The 16,039-nt window shown below is 44.8% G+C and overlaps 1 protein-coding gene across 2 annotated transcripts in view; it reads left to right on the top strand.

Moving 5' to 3' along the window:
* The first annotated feature begins 4,603 nt into the window (after positions 1-4,603).
* NNT (nicotinamide nucleotide transhydrogenase) overlaps positions 4,604-16,039 on the top strand; it is a 77,664-nt gene continuing 66,228 nt past the window's right edge. The window contains exons 1-2 of one of the 2 annotated variants that reach the window (XM_060236028.1): positions 4,604-4,724; positions 12,557-12,759. In XM_060236028.1, coding sequence (XP_060092011.1) covers positions 12,609-12,759 — 151 coding nt within the window. In that variant the 5' untranslated portion in view covers positions 4,604-4,724; positions 12,557-12,608. The remainder of the gene's footprint in view (positions 4,725-12,556; positions 12,760-16,039) is intronic. The other variant, XM_060236029.1, reaches the window with a different exon arrangement.

Raw genomic sequence — 16,039 nt, 5'->3', positions numbered from 1 at the left:
GACCAAGTATAATTATAGATGTGACCAATGTTCCCTCTAAGCTGCAGAGTCTTGTGAGCAAAAATTCTACTTTGTGAGCTACTGGCATTAAAGTTGTGAGCTACTGCATAAATTATTGTGTTCTGGGGCCAATTTTTCCTGAGCTGGGACAAAAATGTGTGAGCTGGACGCTAAAGATCTGTGAGTAGCTCACGCTAACTCAGCTTAGAGGGAACACTGGATGTGACTGGTTGCCAGTCTTCTTGCCTGAAATATTTTATCTATTATTTTTTTAAACAAACCAGAATGCTCTAAGTCTGGCCACTCAAATTCCATGCTGTCTGTTTTATCTACTGTGGGTCTGGATAGAAAATGGGGCCCTGACTTAGTTCTTTCTGACTGGAATTTTCCATGGATCAGGCCCTGACTTCTGAACCAGCTCAAAGAACCAGGGATGTCTCCTCCAGAATGGAGCCAAGGGAATTACTTCCACCTTTTCCTTCCATGCCCTTCATAACACCTTGCTGATTAACAGGCTCTCACAGGGAAAAGAGTTGAAGGAGATGCATATAAGAGACCTGGTGCCTGGCTGTGGTACAAGGGCATCTATCCCTTCCACGATGGTGTCCTCAAATCGTGACAGAAACCTTGGGATTGTCTGGTTGTTTGATGTCACAAAGAAGGCCATGACTGGGGTACCAAAGTATTTTGTAATGTGCTGAAAAGTGTGGCTGTTTGGTCCGGGTCCTTCTGACCCAGCCAGTTCATTCTTGTGTTCAATAAGCCCTAAATATGCTGAGCCTTCAGACCCAATGGCTGTTCTGTGCACTGGGAAAATCTGAAAGAACTCAAATGTGAACTTGTGGATTTCTTGACAAAAATATGTAATCTTTCACTAAAATCTGCCTCCATTCCTAAGGTCTGGAAACTAATGTAACCCCCATCTTTATCAAAGGTTCCAGATGATGAGATCCAGGAAATTACAGGCTAGTCAGAGGAGGAGATGAAGAATTGGTTTTATACCTTGCCTTTCACTACCTGAAGGAGTCTCAGAGCAGCTTACAATCACCTTCCCTTCCTCTTCCCATAACAGACACCGTGTAAGGTAGGTGGGGCTGAGAGAGCTGAGAGAACTGCTCTTGAGAGAAAAGCTCTGAGAACTGTGACTATCTCAAGGTCATCTAGCTGGCTGGCTGCATGTGAAGGAGTGGGGAATTAAACCCAGTTCTCAAGATTAGAGTCTGCCACTTTTAACCACTACACCAAACTGGCTCTCATAAGAGAAAGGTGACACAAAAAGATTCTCCTGACATTGATCTTAAGAACATAAGAGAAGCCATGTTGGATCAGGCCAATGGCCCATCCAGTCCAACACTCTGTATCACACAGTGGCCAAAAATTTATTTATATATATACACACACACACACACACTGTGGCTAATAGCCACTGATGGACCTCTGCTCCATATGTTTATCTAACTCCCTCTCGAAGCTGGCTATGCTTGTAGCTGCCACCACCTCCTGTGGCAGTGAATTCCACATGTTAATCACCCTTTGGGTGAAGAAGTACTTCCTTTTATCCGTTCTAACCCAACTGCTCAGCAATTTCATTGAATGCCCATGAGTTCTTGTATTGTGAGAAAGGGAGAAAAGTACTTCTCTACCTTCTCTATCCCATGCATAATCTTGTAAACCTCTATGTCACCCCGCAGTCGACGTTTCTCCAAGCTAAAGAGTGCCAAGCGTTTTAACCTTTCTTCATAGGGAAAGTGTTCCAAACCTGTAATCATTCTAGTTGCCCTTTTCTGCACTTTTTCCAATGCTATATCCTTTTTGAGGTGCAGTGACCAGAATTGCACAGTATTCCAAATGAGACCGCACCATCGATTTATACAGGGGCATTATGATACTGGCTGATTTGTTTTCAATTCCCTTCCTAATAATACCCAGCATGGCGTTGGCTTTTTTATTGCAATCGCGCACTGTTTTGACATTTTCAGTGAGTTACCTACCACGACCCCAAGATTTCTCTCTTGGTCAGTCTCTGCCAGTTCACACCCCATCAACTTGTATTTGCAGCTGGGATTCTTGGCCCCAATGTGCATTACTTTGCACTTGGCCACATTGAACCTCATCTGCCATGTTGACGCCCACTCACCCAGCCTCAACAGATCCCTTTGGAGTTCCTCACAATCCTCTCTGGTTCTCACCACCCTGAACAATTTAGTGTCATCCGCAAACTTGGCTACTTCACTGCTTACTCTCAACTCCAAATCATCTTGAAGGGGTTGCTGAGATAGTGGACTTCAAAGAACCACCTAGATTGGGGAGTTTCCTTCCTGCAACACCTCCACACCCTGCTTACCTTGCAATGAGAATTTCTTCACTCACCTGGTGGTAGATATCAATAAGCGTCCTACTGAACTCAAATCTAGCTCATCTTAAAACTTGTGAATGATTTCAACATGCATTCATATTGGAGGGAAAAAAAAGAGTAAGCCCAAGAACCTAGGCAATGACCTGAGTACTCTTGCTTTGTTTTTTCTCTCAGTCATGCAAACAAGATGATGGGTGGCTAATAAAAAGATGGCTCAGATTTGAGGTGCCTCCTTTGGGGTCATCATCCTTCCCCTGCCCTATTTAATGATTTTTAAAAATGTGCCCACCATTTCATCTTTTCCTTTTTACTGTATATGAGTTGACTACACAACCCCTTTCACAGATGCATTTGTTACTGGGGAGGATCCCTTATATGGGGTGACATCACTGGAAGGTGTACTAAATTATATCAGCTCAGAATCTACCTTAAAAACGCTTCTTGAATTAGAACTATCATAATAAAACCTTACTATAATTCTTAAATTACGTTCTCTTAGGTGGCCACAGTGGCATGATGAAGATTTCTATCTGTCTGCTTTATGTTTTGGTTATTTTCCCATTTTTTGTGGGGAAAATATTAGAAAGTTTGTCAAATCTTAAGAGTTCAGCAAAATTCTCACAGGGGGTATGAACAATGGAGCCCAGAAGTAGGGGGGGGAGAAAGAAAGAGAGAAAGAGAGAGAAAGAGAGAGAGAGAAAGAGAGAAAGAGAGAGAGAAAGAAAGAAAGAAAGAAAGAAAGAAAGAAAGAAAGAAAGAAAGAAAGAAAGAAAGAAAGAAAGAAAGAAGGAAGGAAGGAAGGAAGAAAGAGAGCACGATAAAAGGTAGAGGTTCCAGAGCTCTGCTCCTGGGGGCTCCTGCCCAAAATGAGGCCTGCACATTGCTTCTCTAGCCATGGGGTCCCAACCCGAGTTGTGGACCAGTACCGATCCGTGGCCTGCTAATAACCGGGTCGCAGAGCGAGGCAGAGCATCCCTGGACTAAAGAGGCGACACAGCCTTGCTCCAAGACTGCCTTCCCTTGCAAGGGAGCCAGCCTCAGAGCAAGGCCACACCACCTCTTTCAACCGCCCAGGTCCTGGGCCAGCAGAAGGGGCAACACTGCTGTGACCTTTGCCTACCCCTCATTTATAGACCTCTACCAATCAGTGAGGGTCTTTAAATGGGAAAGGGAGGCAGAAACAGACCCAGTCTCCCCCCCCCCATTTAAAGACCCCCATGGGGGGCAGGGATGTTGCGTGGGCAGCCTGGAATGGCAAAATCCCCAGCATTGCCCCCCTGCCCAGTCTGTGGAAAAATTGTCTTCCACAAAACTGCTCCCTGGTGCCAAAAAAGATTGGGGGCCACTTCTCTAGCCTACCTTGCAGTTGTTATTAAGATAACAACTTTTCCCATAGGGAAATTTTCCCATAGGGATGCCAACCTTCAGGTGTGACCTGGAGAATCCCTCTAGAATTACAGTTTATCTCCAGCCTACAGAAATCAGCTCCTCTAGAGAAAAGGGATGCTTTGGAGGGTGCACTCTATGGCCTTGTACCCCACTGAGGTTCCTTCCATCCCCAGGCCTCCAGGAATTTCCCTGCCTGGCTCTGGCAACCCTACAGCCAGGCGAGCTCCTTGCAGGAATGATGGGATTAAAAATGCAAATTTTGCAGAGGATTATTATGGAAGCGTTTAGTGTGCCACCCTTAGAATGTCTTAGTTCCTGCAAGTCAGAAACAGCCTTCCTCCATACACACCTTGGAAGAGGAGGAAAAAAAGAAGCAACAGCAAAGGCGGCAATTTTTATTTTCCTTCTCCAATTAAGAAAGATGACATCTCCCACACCACACCGCGTACACACGACCTGTTACCACCCGGCGTTTAAGACCCTGCAATCTTGACAAAAACACAGCACACCACACAAGCGCGAAAGGGATCAAAGCAAACGGCGTCCACCCTACTCCACCCCCGTAGCCTTTTGTCCATTTTTACGACTCCTTCCTCTCGGGCGCTTTTCTAACTCCGTTCCCGCAAGGGGGGGGGGGAGGAAACGCTTCCACACGCGCCCCAAAAAGCGCCTCCAGCCTCCCGCGTCAGCCTCTGGCACTGGCGTCGTCACGTGCTCGGATGAAGAGGACCCTCCGCCGCCCCCGCCCTTTGGGAAGCCGACAAGCGGCGCCTCGTCACGTGACCGCCTCGTCTCCTGTCTCTACCTCGGCCGGCTCCCTGCAATTCAGGGTTGCAAAAAAGCGGCGCGCGCCGGTGTCTCCCGCCCCGCCCATTTCGCTGGGCCCTGGCGCGCGCTCGCTCGGCTTCTTGTCTCGCGCCGGCTCTGGCGAGCCTGGGGAAGGTCGTGGGTGATTGCGGCGGGAAGGACGCAGAGGGCGGTAAGCGGGTTGCCGCGCTTTCTTCTCTCTCTCCCTCCTCTTTTTTTCACTGCAGGGGTTGGGGAGCTGGGTGATTCATTCCGCTGCTTGCTTTTGTTGCCCTAGGCATTAAAAGCAGTTGTATTTCTTCTCCACCCCCGGGGTTTGTTTCATCTGTTGTAACAGTGTAGCACGGGTTTAGAGCGTTTTCTCTTTCCATCAGAGTTGCAGGGAAGTATCCAAGGAAACTGAAGGGTGGAGGAGCAGCGGAGATACGGAGTCTTAGGGCTGAAAAGAAAAAAAAAAGCCGCCTCGCGTCCTTCCTCTTTTATGGGAACTGGGTTGGATGCAAAGGGTTAAAACCAGCCGCTATCCCCATTTTCCGCCACGCATAAGCCGCGGCGGGGACTTTGGCAAGCGAGGAGCTCGGAAACACTATTGCTATTCTGGGCCCGCTGAAGGGACGGGGGCGGGAGGAGAAGAGGGAGGCGAAACAGCTGCCTCCTAGCCGGCCCTCATTGTTCTGAGGGCGGCAGATGGTACCGCGCGAGGCTGAGCTCGGTTACTGGCGAGGTGGTGTCTCTTGCAGCCCGATCTTAATGCGGAGAGAGTTCGCGCGGTCTAAGCTGGCGATGGGTTCGAGACTCAGCGCAGGATTGCAGTTGAGAGCGGTAGGAGGTGCTCGCTTGCCTTTAGACCTGGCCAGCATCTTTGCTCCTGAGTTTCTCGGTGGTATATTTGCTGATCTAGACGTGTGACTTCCATTGCCCTTGTGCCTTGAAAGCAGCTGCTACAACGTCATTGAAGAAGGACTTGGCCTTAATAGGAAGTGGAGTATAAAAATGACGTGCCGGTGGAAAAAGTAAAATAGAGAGCATCTGGCGGCATGTAGCTTTAATGCCCTCAGCCCCCAGATCAGCTGGATCCAGCAAGCGGGAGATGGCTCCCTTTGACAACACTGGCGCTTCTCTCCTCTGACAGTTGCCAAAGTCAACAGAGCTGTCGGTCTGTCTACGTGGAGGTCAAATATGCAGGGGGAGCTAAGCAGATGACCTTGTTTTAGACTCCTGCCATTCGTGGTTTAATGAGGCCTTTAAACAGAAAAAGGACAGTGGAGAGGGTAAAGGAGAAGCACCCAGGCGGATAGAAAGCCTTTGAGATGAATTGTCTAAGCGTTTAGGGTTGCTTCAAAAGCTGAGAGTCTTCTCATGAGTCAGGTCCTTATCTTAAGAGGTGTGTGTGTAAAAGGGCTGCAGGGTGATAGACGCAGCACTCTGCAAGCAGAAACTTCTCAAGGAAGCTGTTCCAGATTTAGTGCACATTCCCCGGTGTGAAAATTGCTACCTTTTGACTCCAGCAGTGTTACCTTTTCACACTGTTACTGCATAGGTGTGGCTTCAGACTCTTTGGACTCTCCTTGGAAGGCAGTTAGTGGAAAATTCCTCTTACTGGTGGTATAGTGGATAGATGGAAGCAAAACAGTCTGTGGAGGCTTGCTGCAGTTCCCTAGGTGCAATTCAAGATGCTGTTCTTTTCACCTGTAAGTCAACCTTAATGTTCTCTAGACTGACTTGTAACTAAGGGGCCATTTCTAGCAATGCCTGCAAGTGGTAAAGACGTGGAAAATGTGAGATGTAACCTGTCTGAGCTGGGCCAGGAAATTTCAATTGATCTATAGTTCCCTGTTGTACGCTCACCAACTGTCATCAATATTTTGGTGTTGCTTGTCTTCCTATCACATTTCACCAGTATTGAGCAGTATAAATTGGTCCTGAAAAGCTGTCTTCTTGCTTATCTCCTATTGTGATCTTTACATTAGTTTGCTTGAAGATGCCAGCAGTATTCCAGGGTTGTGCAACAACAACCCTTAGTGGAGTATAAAGCCAGCAACTGAGATAGGCTTCCAAGGAATGAAGATGTAAACACAGTCTGAACTTGGGCAGATCATAAGAAAGAGGGCAGGAAGGGTTGCATCAGTGATTAGTTCTCTTGGCTTCTTCTTACTCGCCCAGATAAATGCTGATTGCCACTTTGGGGTCAGGAAGCAATTTTTCTCCAGGCCAGTTTGTCCAGGGATCCTGAGGGTTTTTTTTTTTGCCAGGGTTCACTGTGTGTGTGTGTATTTGTGAATTTTCTGCATTAAGCAGGCAGTTGGACAAGATGACCTTGGAGGTCTCTTCCAACTCTGTGATTCTATGATTTTTATGGAAATGTTACAAGACTTTATTTTGAGCACGGTTCAAGGGTGATGGGGAAAAGGAGTGATTGTAGTGTTTTGTTGAACATGAACATATGAAGCTGCCTTATATTGAATAAGACCCTCGGTCCATCAAAGTCAGTATTGTCTACTCAGACTGGCAGCGGCTCTCCAGGGTCTCAAGCTGAGGTTTTTCACACCTATTTGCCTGGACCCTTCTTAGTTGGAGATGCCGGGGATTGAACCTGGGACCTTCTGCTTCCCAAGCAGATGCTCTACCGCTGAGCACCATCCCTCCCCTGTTGGTTGGTTGTTTGGGAACTTGTCTGTCAGGATGGCATGGGGAGGGGCTGTGGCTCAGTGGCAGATCCCAGGTGCAATCCCCAGCATCTCCAGTCAGAAGGTCCAAACATTAGATGATGTGACAAATCTCCATATGATGATGATGATATTGGATTTATATCCCGCCCTCCACTCCGAAGAGTCTCAGAGCGGCTCACAATCTCCTTTACCCAAGGCCATTCCAGCAGGTGCAAGTGGAGGAGTGGGGAATCAAACCCGGTTCTCCCAGATAAGAGTCCGCACACTTAACCACTACACCAAACTGGCTCTACACCCAACTGGCTCTCCACTACACCAATCTGACACTGCTGTCCATCTGAATAGATGATACTGACCTTGATGTTCCAGTGGTCTGATTCAGTAGGGCAGCTTCACGTGTCTAAATTCAAAGCCAGAATAGCTTCCAAATGTCAGTACCATGTGTATTTGTGAGACACACAAAAAAAGTCTGCTTACATGTGAAGGCATGGAGTTGCCTTATACCAGGGTTGGCCAAACTTGCTTAACATAAGAGTCACATAGAATAAATGCCATATGTTTGAGAGCCGCAAGATGTAAATGTCATATGTTTGAAAGCCAGAAGGAAGGCAGGCAAATAGATGGGGGATGGAGAGTTGGAAAGAAAGCAACTTTAACTTTAAATGCATTTCCCAAATTGCCAGCTGGTTTGGCTTGGAGAAGTGATTTAAAGAGATAAATGTCTTCTCCAAGCTGGTTGACAGGGTGGTGGGGGCTTCAGGAGTCACACAGTGTGTGTCAAAGAGCCACATGTGGCTCCTGAACCACAGTTTGACCACCCCTGCCTGATATAAATTCAGGTCTGTCTGGGTCAGTATTACCTGTTCTGACTTGCAGCAGTTCTCCAGAGTCTCAGGTGGAGGTGTTTCACTGCACCAACTTCTAAATCCTTTTAACTGGAGATGCTGGGAATTAAACATGGGATCTTCTCTTTGCAAAGCAGAGGCTTTCTTCCTCAGCCCCCCACCCCCAATTGTTAGTCCTTTCCATAAATATTGTCCCATGTTCTGCATCCAACATTTTTATTTGATATTAATCAGTATTTTGCCTAGTTTAGAAATATCTAAAGTGGATATTTGCTATTGCTGTGAGCAGAAATTGTATGCTTCTTAGTCCTGGTTCATATTAGTGCTTCAACTTCAATTAAAAATACTTGGAAGATTGATATAAATGAGATTAATTCTCCAAAGGTGTGACAAGAGCAAAACAGAAGTCACAGGTGAGGTTAGAAATAAAACACAGGAGTTTTGATCTCCAGCTTCGAGCTCTAGCAGTTAACATAGGCAGTCGCTTGCGGGCAGATCCCTTAATGGGTGACTGGGTGGTGACCGCATGCTGCATTAATTAAGTGTTTGAGAGTCTGCAGAAAGGAATTGTGGAAGCTGTTTCAGTGAATGAACTTGACTCCAGATGGAGACTGATAAGGATGTGCCCTCCAATCATGTTTGTCTGGTGCAAATTATGCAGAGCGTCGCTGTCAGCAAGCAGCCAATCCAAACTTGCTAATGAATGGGGATTCCAGCTACCTGGGTTTCCTGCAGATGTGGTAATGCCTGGAAAAGTCGAGAGGGGGCCAGTAATGTGATTGATTCCTTTCAGGGAATACTTTCATCTAATGACAGTTGGCAAAGTGAGTTGGGAGGGGCATAAAGGATTCTGATTCTCTGGCGTGTGCTGAATAGCCGAGTACGTGGCAAGAGTCTTCCTGTGTATTTGAGTTTCTGTGTATAAAAACTCTGCCAGTTGGAAACTATGAACTTGTATGTCAAGCTGGGAAAGGAGTTTTAAAATGTTACAGCTGCATTTCTGTTACGCTTATAATATTAGATGTAAATGTGAAATCTATCTAAAACATTGCTCCTAATTCAGTGCAACGACAGAATTATTTTTGCTAGTGTAAACTCAGTTTGCAATGAGAGCCATTTGTTAATTTCATATCTGAATTTCATCTTAATGCTATAGTTTTCAGAGGTGGGGATAGGTATTATAAGCAGTTGTGGCATCTTTCAATTTGTTCTCTAGTATACTCAAGTGTTTCATTATATTGACAGTTTCTTGAAGCATGGCAATACTAACACGTTCTTTAAGACTGCATAGTATTTGTTTATATTTATTGGGGCTCCCAAGACCTCTAACATTTCAGGTTATGATTGTCCATTTAGGCATGGTTCAGTATTCAAAGTATTATTATATTGTTTATGAATATCACTAAGTAAACTCACCATTAGCCCCATTTAGAAATAATCTAGAATCAAATCTGTCACCGCTGAAGTTTGGGGAATGAGGGGGAAAAGGGGGAGGATGAGAAAGGGAAAAAAAGTTGCAATAAAGATGTGGAGAAAATGGTTGAAACATTGTGAGAGTGTTGATGAGTCCCTTTTCTTGTCTGAGGCTTCAGTTTCTCTCAGTAGGCCCAACTGATACTACATAGTGGTAGAAGTTGTTGATAGTGTTGATAGAGGAGATGGCCAGTAAGTTATGCCAGCAAATGCAATAGTTTTTTTTAGAGGAGCTTCTTCCATGTTGGTTATCATTGCCAGTGTTCAGGTTTATACTTGTTGCAGGAGATTTCTAGACTCAGTTAAGACAGAGGATCTTTGTTTCCCCAAATGTTTCCAGGAACACTTATAGTCATCAACCTTATAAAGTTCCATCAAACCATAAGGCTGAGCAGATACATCATTTGCAAACAATTGTGTTAAATATTCATTTCTGCAGTAAATCACTCAAGATCAGGAAGAATAAAACAAAATACATTCAGTTATAATTTTTTTTAAAATTTCAAGCTGGGGCTTGAAACTTTTTGATCCTGTTGTTACGTCTTCCACAGAATATCGCTGGGTAGTTCACAAAGGCTTCAACGGCTTTTCTCCTGGCCCAGAGCCTTTGCATGTATAACTCCTTTATGAAAGTTGACTGTTTCTTTTGGAAAACCACTGAAGAGAGAAATCTTAATTTGATCTGTGCCCCATTTCAGTTGACACAGCCTTCTAGCTTGTCTTAAAAGGTCTTCCTTGGTGGCAGAGTTTAATAGATGAAAGATTGTGGCCCTTGGATGGGTTGCTGTATCCCAGATCTGACCCAAGGGCCTGTGAGTCCTCTCTATAACAAGATCATAATCTTCTGGCAGGGACAAGCTGTCTCAAAATAGATTGAACAAAGGCCACCATGGCTTCTAGGTGTTCTCTGACCCCCTACTAGGCAAAGATTATTATGGCGATTCCTGCTTTATAGGCATAAAAGTTTAGATTTTAAAGCTGTTACCTTAGATTGAAATTGTTGGATGGAAGCAGACATAGAAACGGAAGAGTCTTCTAGGTCTGAGACCCTGCTCTATTCATTTGTTAATTGTTCAGCTGCCTGCTTCTGAAGAGATTTCAGTTCAGTGAACTCAGATCTCATTAGGATTTTAGAAGTCTGGAACCACCAGAAAGAACTGAAACATAGCATGCATCTTCATGTGACATGTTAAACAGTGCAGAAATTACATGAATAGGATCCTGCTTACAATAAGCAAAACACAGCAATATAGACCACAGTCCTTATTTGCTTCATTCGATGTGTGAAGAAACTCTGGCTCAGGAAAGCTTATTGTGTAAGAAATTAATTTGCCCTTATAATTTCTCACATGAATGTGTTTTAGTCTTCTTTTAGCTGTATAAGAGCCACTGTGTTGCAGTGGATAAAGTGTTGGACAAGGATCCTGGGAGAGCAAGGTTCGAATCTCCACTCTGCCATGGAAGCTTCTTGGGTGACTTTGGCTAGTCATGCTCTCTCAGCCCTAAACTACTTTGCAGGGTTCTTGTTGGGATTAAATGGAGGAGAGGAGAGTAATGTAAATGGCAGTACATAAGTTGTGTTATTTTCTTGCTGCCTGCTTCTCTGTCCTTCATGGTTTGAAGGCTGCAGTGTACTTAGTGATCTTATCGTCTTTGTTTTCATGTGACTTTGTAAATGTGCAGCTGGATTTAACCTGATTGTCAGTAACAAGGACATCCAGATCCCATTGACAACACTGGAAGAATAGCTTGGCAAAGCAGCACATCAAAATATTTTGGAACATTATTGAGTGATAGCAATGGGATTCTTGAATACAGGGATGTATGTCAATATGACAGCTCTGTATAAGTTACAGTTGTTAATCCATTTATTTTTGCCTTTGGTGTTCATCTGAAGGAAGCTCAAAGGAGATCCTCACCTCCTAAAAGTTCCACTGAAATAAGAGATGGCTCAAGTAAATTTGACAAGGATTAGACTAGAAAACGTTATGAACTTTGTCATCCATACAGAGTGAATTAAATCTAGTTACTGCATGTTACCTAAAAATAGTTGTTAAGCAAGTATTTTGAAAATGCGGAAAGTCTAAAAATATGGCCTAGTGCTTCTTATTTATAGAGGAATGTTCCTGGAGTTTGTCAAACTGTTTTTGAAATCTGACCACAGTCTTCTCCCAGTCCTATAGCATGGGTTGTATGAAAACTTATTCACAAAATACCAAAGCATTTATTGTTTAAATTACTGGTGGCTTTTTTCTCCATTATATTTACCAGCCTCCTTAAAAAAAAAAAAGGCATAGAAAGAGTTTGGATTCAAACATGGGTCTCCTAGGATCCTACTCTGTCCATTATGCCATGCTGGTGTAAGCATTTTCTTCTCACTGACAATGAGTGTGGGGAGACTTGTTACAAATTGTAAGTATTCTGAAATTGAAGTGTGGTACGTGAGACAAAGGTTAAGAATTGTGTAACTGTTTTATTTAATTGTATTGAATTGTATAACTGTTTTACTGTTCAATGGCTTTGCCATACCTGTAAGCCGCCCTGAGCCTGCCTTGGCGGGGAGGGCGGGGTATAAACAAAATTTTATTATTATTATTATTATTAAGAAAGATTTCAGACAGACTTCATTATGACCAGTCTGTAAATGCTGATGCAATCTTGGCAAAATTTATCCTCTCCAGTTACCACCAAGCTTTACAACACAGTGGCCTGAACAGAAACAGTGCTTGCCAACATCTTAACTATTTCTTAAGAGCTCTGTCATGTCCTCTTCATTTACATGAATAGGATCCTGCTTGCAATAAGCAAAATAGAGACCATAGTCCTTATTTGCTTCATTCGATGTGTGGAGAAACTCTGGCTCAGGAAAGCTTATTGTGTAAGAAATTCATTTGTCCTTATAATTTTCTGCTTGGCATGGGCCTTCCCATGATTTTCTCCTTGATTGTTGTTTTTCTAAGTTAGATTTGGTAAGTCTCTAATTTGCTAAACAGGCTTCTGGTCTCTTTATTACACAGCAGGACTCAGCAGTGCAGCTTTCTGAGGGGGTGACCTGGACCTCCAAGCAACATGGTGGGCCTCTTGCGCACTGTTGTCACCAGCTGCTCCAGCCCTCTCTTCAGCAATGTGATGTGTCATGAAGTGAAGACGGTCAGGACCACATGCATACGAACGTTCCGCACCTACCAGATCCTCTGGTGCCAAGCTCCTGTCAAACCAGGTATGCAGCTGCAGTAGAAATGCATCCGTTTGGACTAACAGGATGGATGTCTGCCAATCTAAAAGCAAGCTCCAGCAGTCTCAGGTAGAAAGAAATCCAGATTAGGGCTATGCAGACAAGAACAAGTTTGGCCTGTAGTTACCAGAAGAGAATAGGAAGATTGCAATGACTCTCAAAGCCCCCACCGTCATTGGCTGGCTTGGAGAAGGCATTTCTCTGTTTAAACCACTTCTCCAAGATAAGCCTGCTGGCAGCTTGGAGAATGCATTTAAGGTTAACGTTGCTTTCTTTCCCCCTCCCTCCCCCTCCCCATATATTTTCCTTCCCTCCCTCTCTCATTTATTCTATGTGACTCTTACATTAAGCAAGTTTGGCCACCCCTGGTTTTTTATCCATTTTTATCCCTGGAGTTTCCACCCATGCTGGCCAAGCATAGCACTGCCTCTTCTTTCTCTAAGCCTGGTTTCTCTCTTCCTTGTCCCAGCTGAGTTTGCATACGGCTCTAGACGGAGGCCGAGTTTGCATACGGTTCTAGCCAGACGTCCTTGCTGGCCCCCCCCCCCCCCGGGTAATGCCCTGGGCTGGCAAACCACCTGGGAGGGAGACTGCCCTGCAGCTGGTGCACCCCTCATCCTGCTGGTCTCATTGGGCTGTTGCTATCTTCTTGTGAGGTGTTCTGCCTTGTACTGGAGCAGCTGCTGCCTCTTACCCAATATGTGCTGCCTCTCCACCACATTTGCATTTCACAGATGCATCCTAGATCAGTCATGCTCAGCTTTTCCTGACCCGGGACCACCTTTAATGCTCTGGCAACAGTGTGGGGCCCACTGAGCTGCAAGCACATGGCAGGAAGCAGAAGATGTGTAGTTATGACATCACTCATGTGGAGGGCAGCTCAGATGCTCTAAAGATGTGCAGAGCATTTTTTGACAGGAAGAATGTGCTATGGGATCATTATATGAAGCCTTTAATTAAGCAGCCATCCACGTACTCCAGAAACCCTGGCTCTTTTGCTTAGCGATAAGGATCCAATATTTACCTTAGTGCTTGCAAAAATATGCCTCAATCCTTTTAGCCTTTTTAGAAGAAGAAGACTGCAGATTTGTACTCCGCCCTTCTCTCTGAATCAGAGACTAAGAGCAGCTTACAATCTCTTATATCTTCTCTCCCCTCCCAACAGACTCCCTGTGAGGTAGGTGGGACTGAGAGGCTCTCGCAGCAGCTGCCCTTTCAAGGCCAGCTATGGCTAACCCAATTCCAGCAGCTGTAAGTGGAGGAGTGGGGGAATCAAACCCGGTTCTCCCGAATAAGAGTCTGCACACTTAACCACTACATCAAACTGGCTCTCTTTTAGCCCTTACACCCAAAACCTAAGGAATAAGTATTTTCCACTGCTCAAAATTTATGGATTCATAAGCTTCTAAGGGAATGAATGGAAAGGATTGGGCTACAATGAGAGGGAGAAGGCAAGGCTAACTTTTGTGGGGAGGGGTATCTGAATCTGCCTGTACTAAAAAAGAATCCAGTGCTGAGACATCATCTCACCATCCTTCTGCAGAGTGCTCTTTTTCTGCATGCGCTATAGCAGCATATCTGCTCAAAAAGCAGCAACCCCCCCCCTGGCAAAAAAAAGCTTTGTGATCCCTCTCTGAAGGTCCCTACTCATTAACTATCAACGCACTTCACAGCAGGATCACCTGTACAATTCATGTATCTTATTCAGTACTCCTGTCTGATTTTTGTTGTAGCTCCCATTGCTACTATATCTGTTGGACAGGATGCTGTAACTAATATCAGGTGTAGACCAGGCTGTACAAAGGAGAATACAGCCACACATTACCTCCACCTCTGCATCTCTGCTACTCTTTTGTTAATATAACTTTTCCCCTGCTTTCATTTTTGATTGTCTATGAGGTACAAAGTCCTCTGAGCACATAGTATCTCTTTTTTTTTGTTTATGCAGCTCATAATGTGCAGCATGTTACAGTGTTATCTAGTCAAAAGGTACGTACAAATGTTAGTGTGTTCAAGATCTAGAGCAAATGCTGCCAATTTGGGTGGCTCTGCACGTAATTATAGTAATCATGCTGATATATTACTGACTGCTTTAAAAGGGAGAGTCAAGTTAGCCTTGCAGAAAAATAAAAAGGCATCTTGTGATGCCTTAAAGACTTAAACATGTGTGAAGCATAAGCTTTCATGGAGTAGAGCCTGCTTCATAAGATGCGTGAAATGAAACCCAAGGCAACCAAGATATAGACACAGCAGAGGGGAGAATTTGTGATGAGGCGGGCAAGGCAGTTGGCCCCTTTCCTTGAGCGCCGGGACCTCGCAACAGTGATCCACGCAACGGTCACCTCAAGACTAGACTACTGTAACGCCCTCTACTTGGGGCTACCTCTGTGCCGGACCCGGAAATTGCAGCTAGTGCAGAACGCGGCGGCCAGGCTGTTGTTGGGACTCCCGAAACGGGAGCATATATGGCCGGGACTACGTGAACTGCACTGGCTGCCGATTATATACCGGGTCCAGTACAAAGTGTTGGTCGTTACCTTTAAAGCCTTATATGGCCGAGGACCTGCCTACCTGAGGGACCGTCTTTCCCCATATGAACCCCAGAGAGCACTGAGGTCAACGGGGAAAAACCTAATGACTATCCCTGGGCCGAAGGAAGTTAAATATCAGAGCACCAGAATACGGGCCTTTTCGATCGCGGCCCCTACCCTATGGAACCGACTCCCCGAGGAGGTGCGGGCCCTGCGGAGCCTTGAACAGTTCCGCAGGGCCTGCAAGACCATCCTTTTTAAATCAGCATATTCGGACTGCTAAGAAAAATGGTAATTAAAGATCCGCCAATGCGGTCCAAAGATCTATACCGCAGTATAATTGTATCTACTAGACTGGTTTTTAATTTAATGTTTTAATGTTTTATTGTTCTATAATGTAATTCTAATGTTTTATTTATTATGGTGTGTTTTTATGGATTGCTGTTAGCCGCCCTGAGCCTGCCAAGGTGGGGGAGGGCGGGATATAAATGAAATTAATAAATAATAAATAAATAAATAAATAAATAAATGAGCGAATCCAGCAGCTGTAAAATGGAAGAAATATAGCTTCCAAGAGTTCTGTGCAGAAGTATGTAAGATAAAATTACCATACATTCTTCTGAGTGTATCTTTCCCTCTGCTGAATGTATATTTGTTTACTGAGGTTTCATTTCATCCATCTGACAAATCTGGCAGTGTGGTGTAGTGGACTGTAATCTGGAGAACCAGGTTTG

This window comes from Heteronotia binoei, chromosome 4 (genome assembly GCF_032191835.1).
Source record: "Heteronotia binoei isolate CCM8104 ecotype False Entrance Well chromosome 4, APGP_CSIRO_Hbin_v1, whole genome shotgun sequence".
In the NCBI taxonomy this organism is placed as follows: Eukaryota; Metazoa; Chordata; class Lepidosauria; order Squamata; family Gekkonidae; genus Heteronotia; species Heteronotia binoei.
The sequence above is the reverse complement of the archived record's forward strand: the minus strand, read 5'-3'. Positions and strand labels throughout refer to the sequence as shown.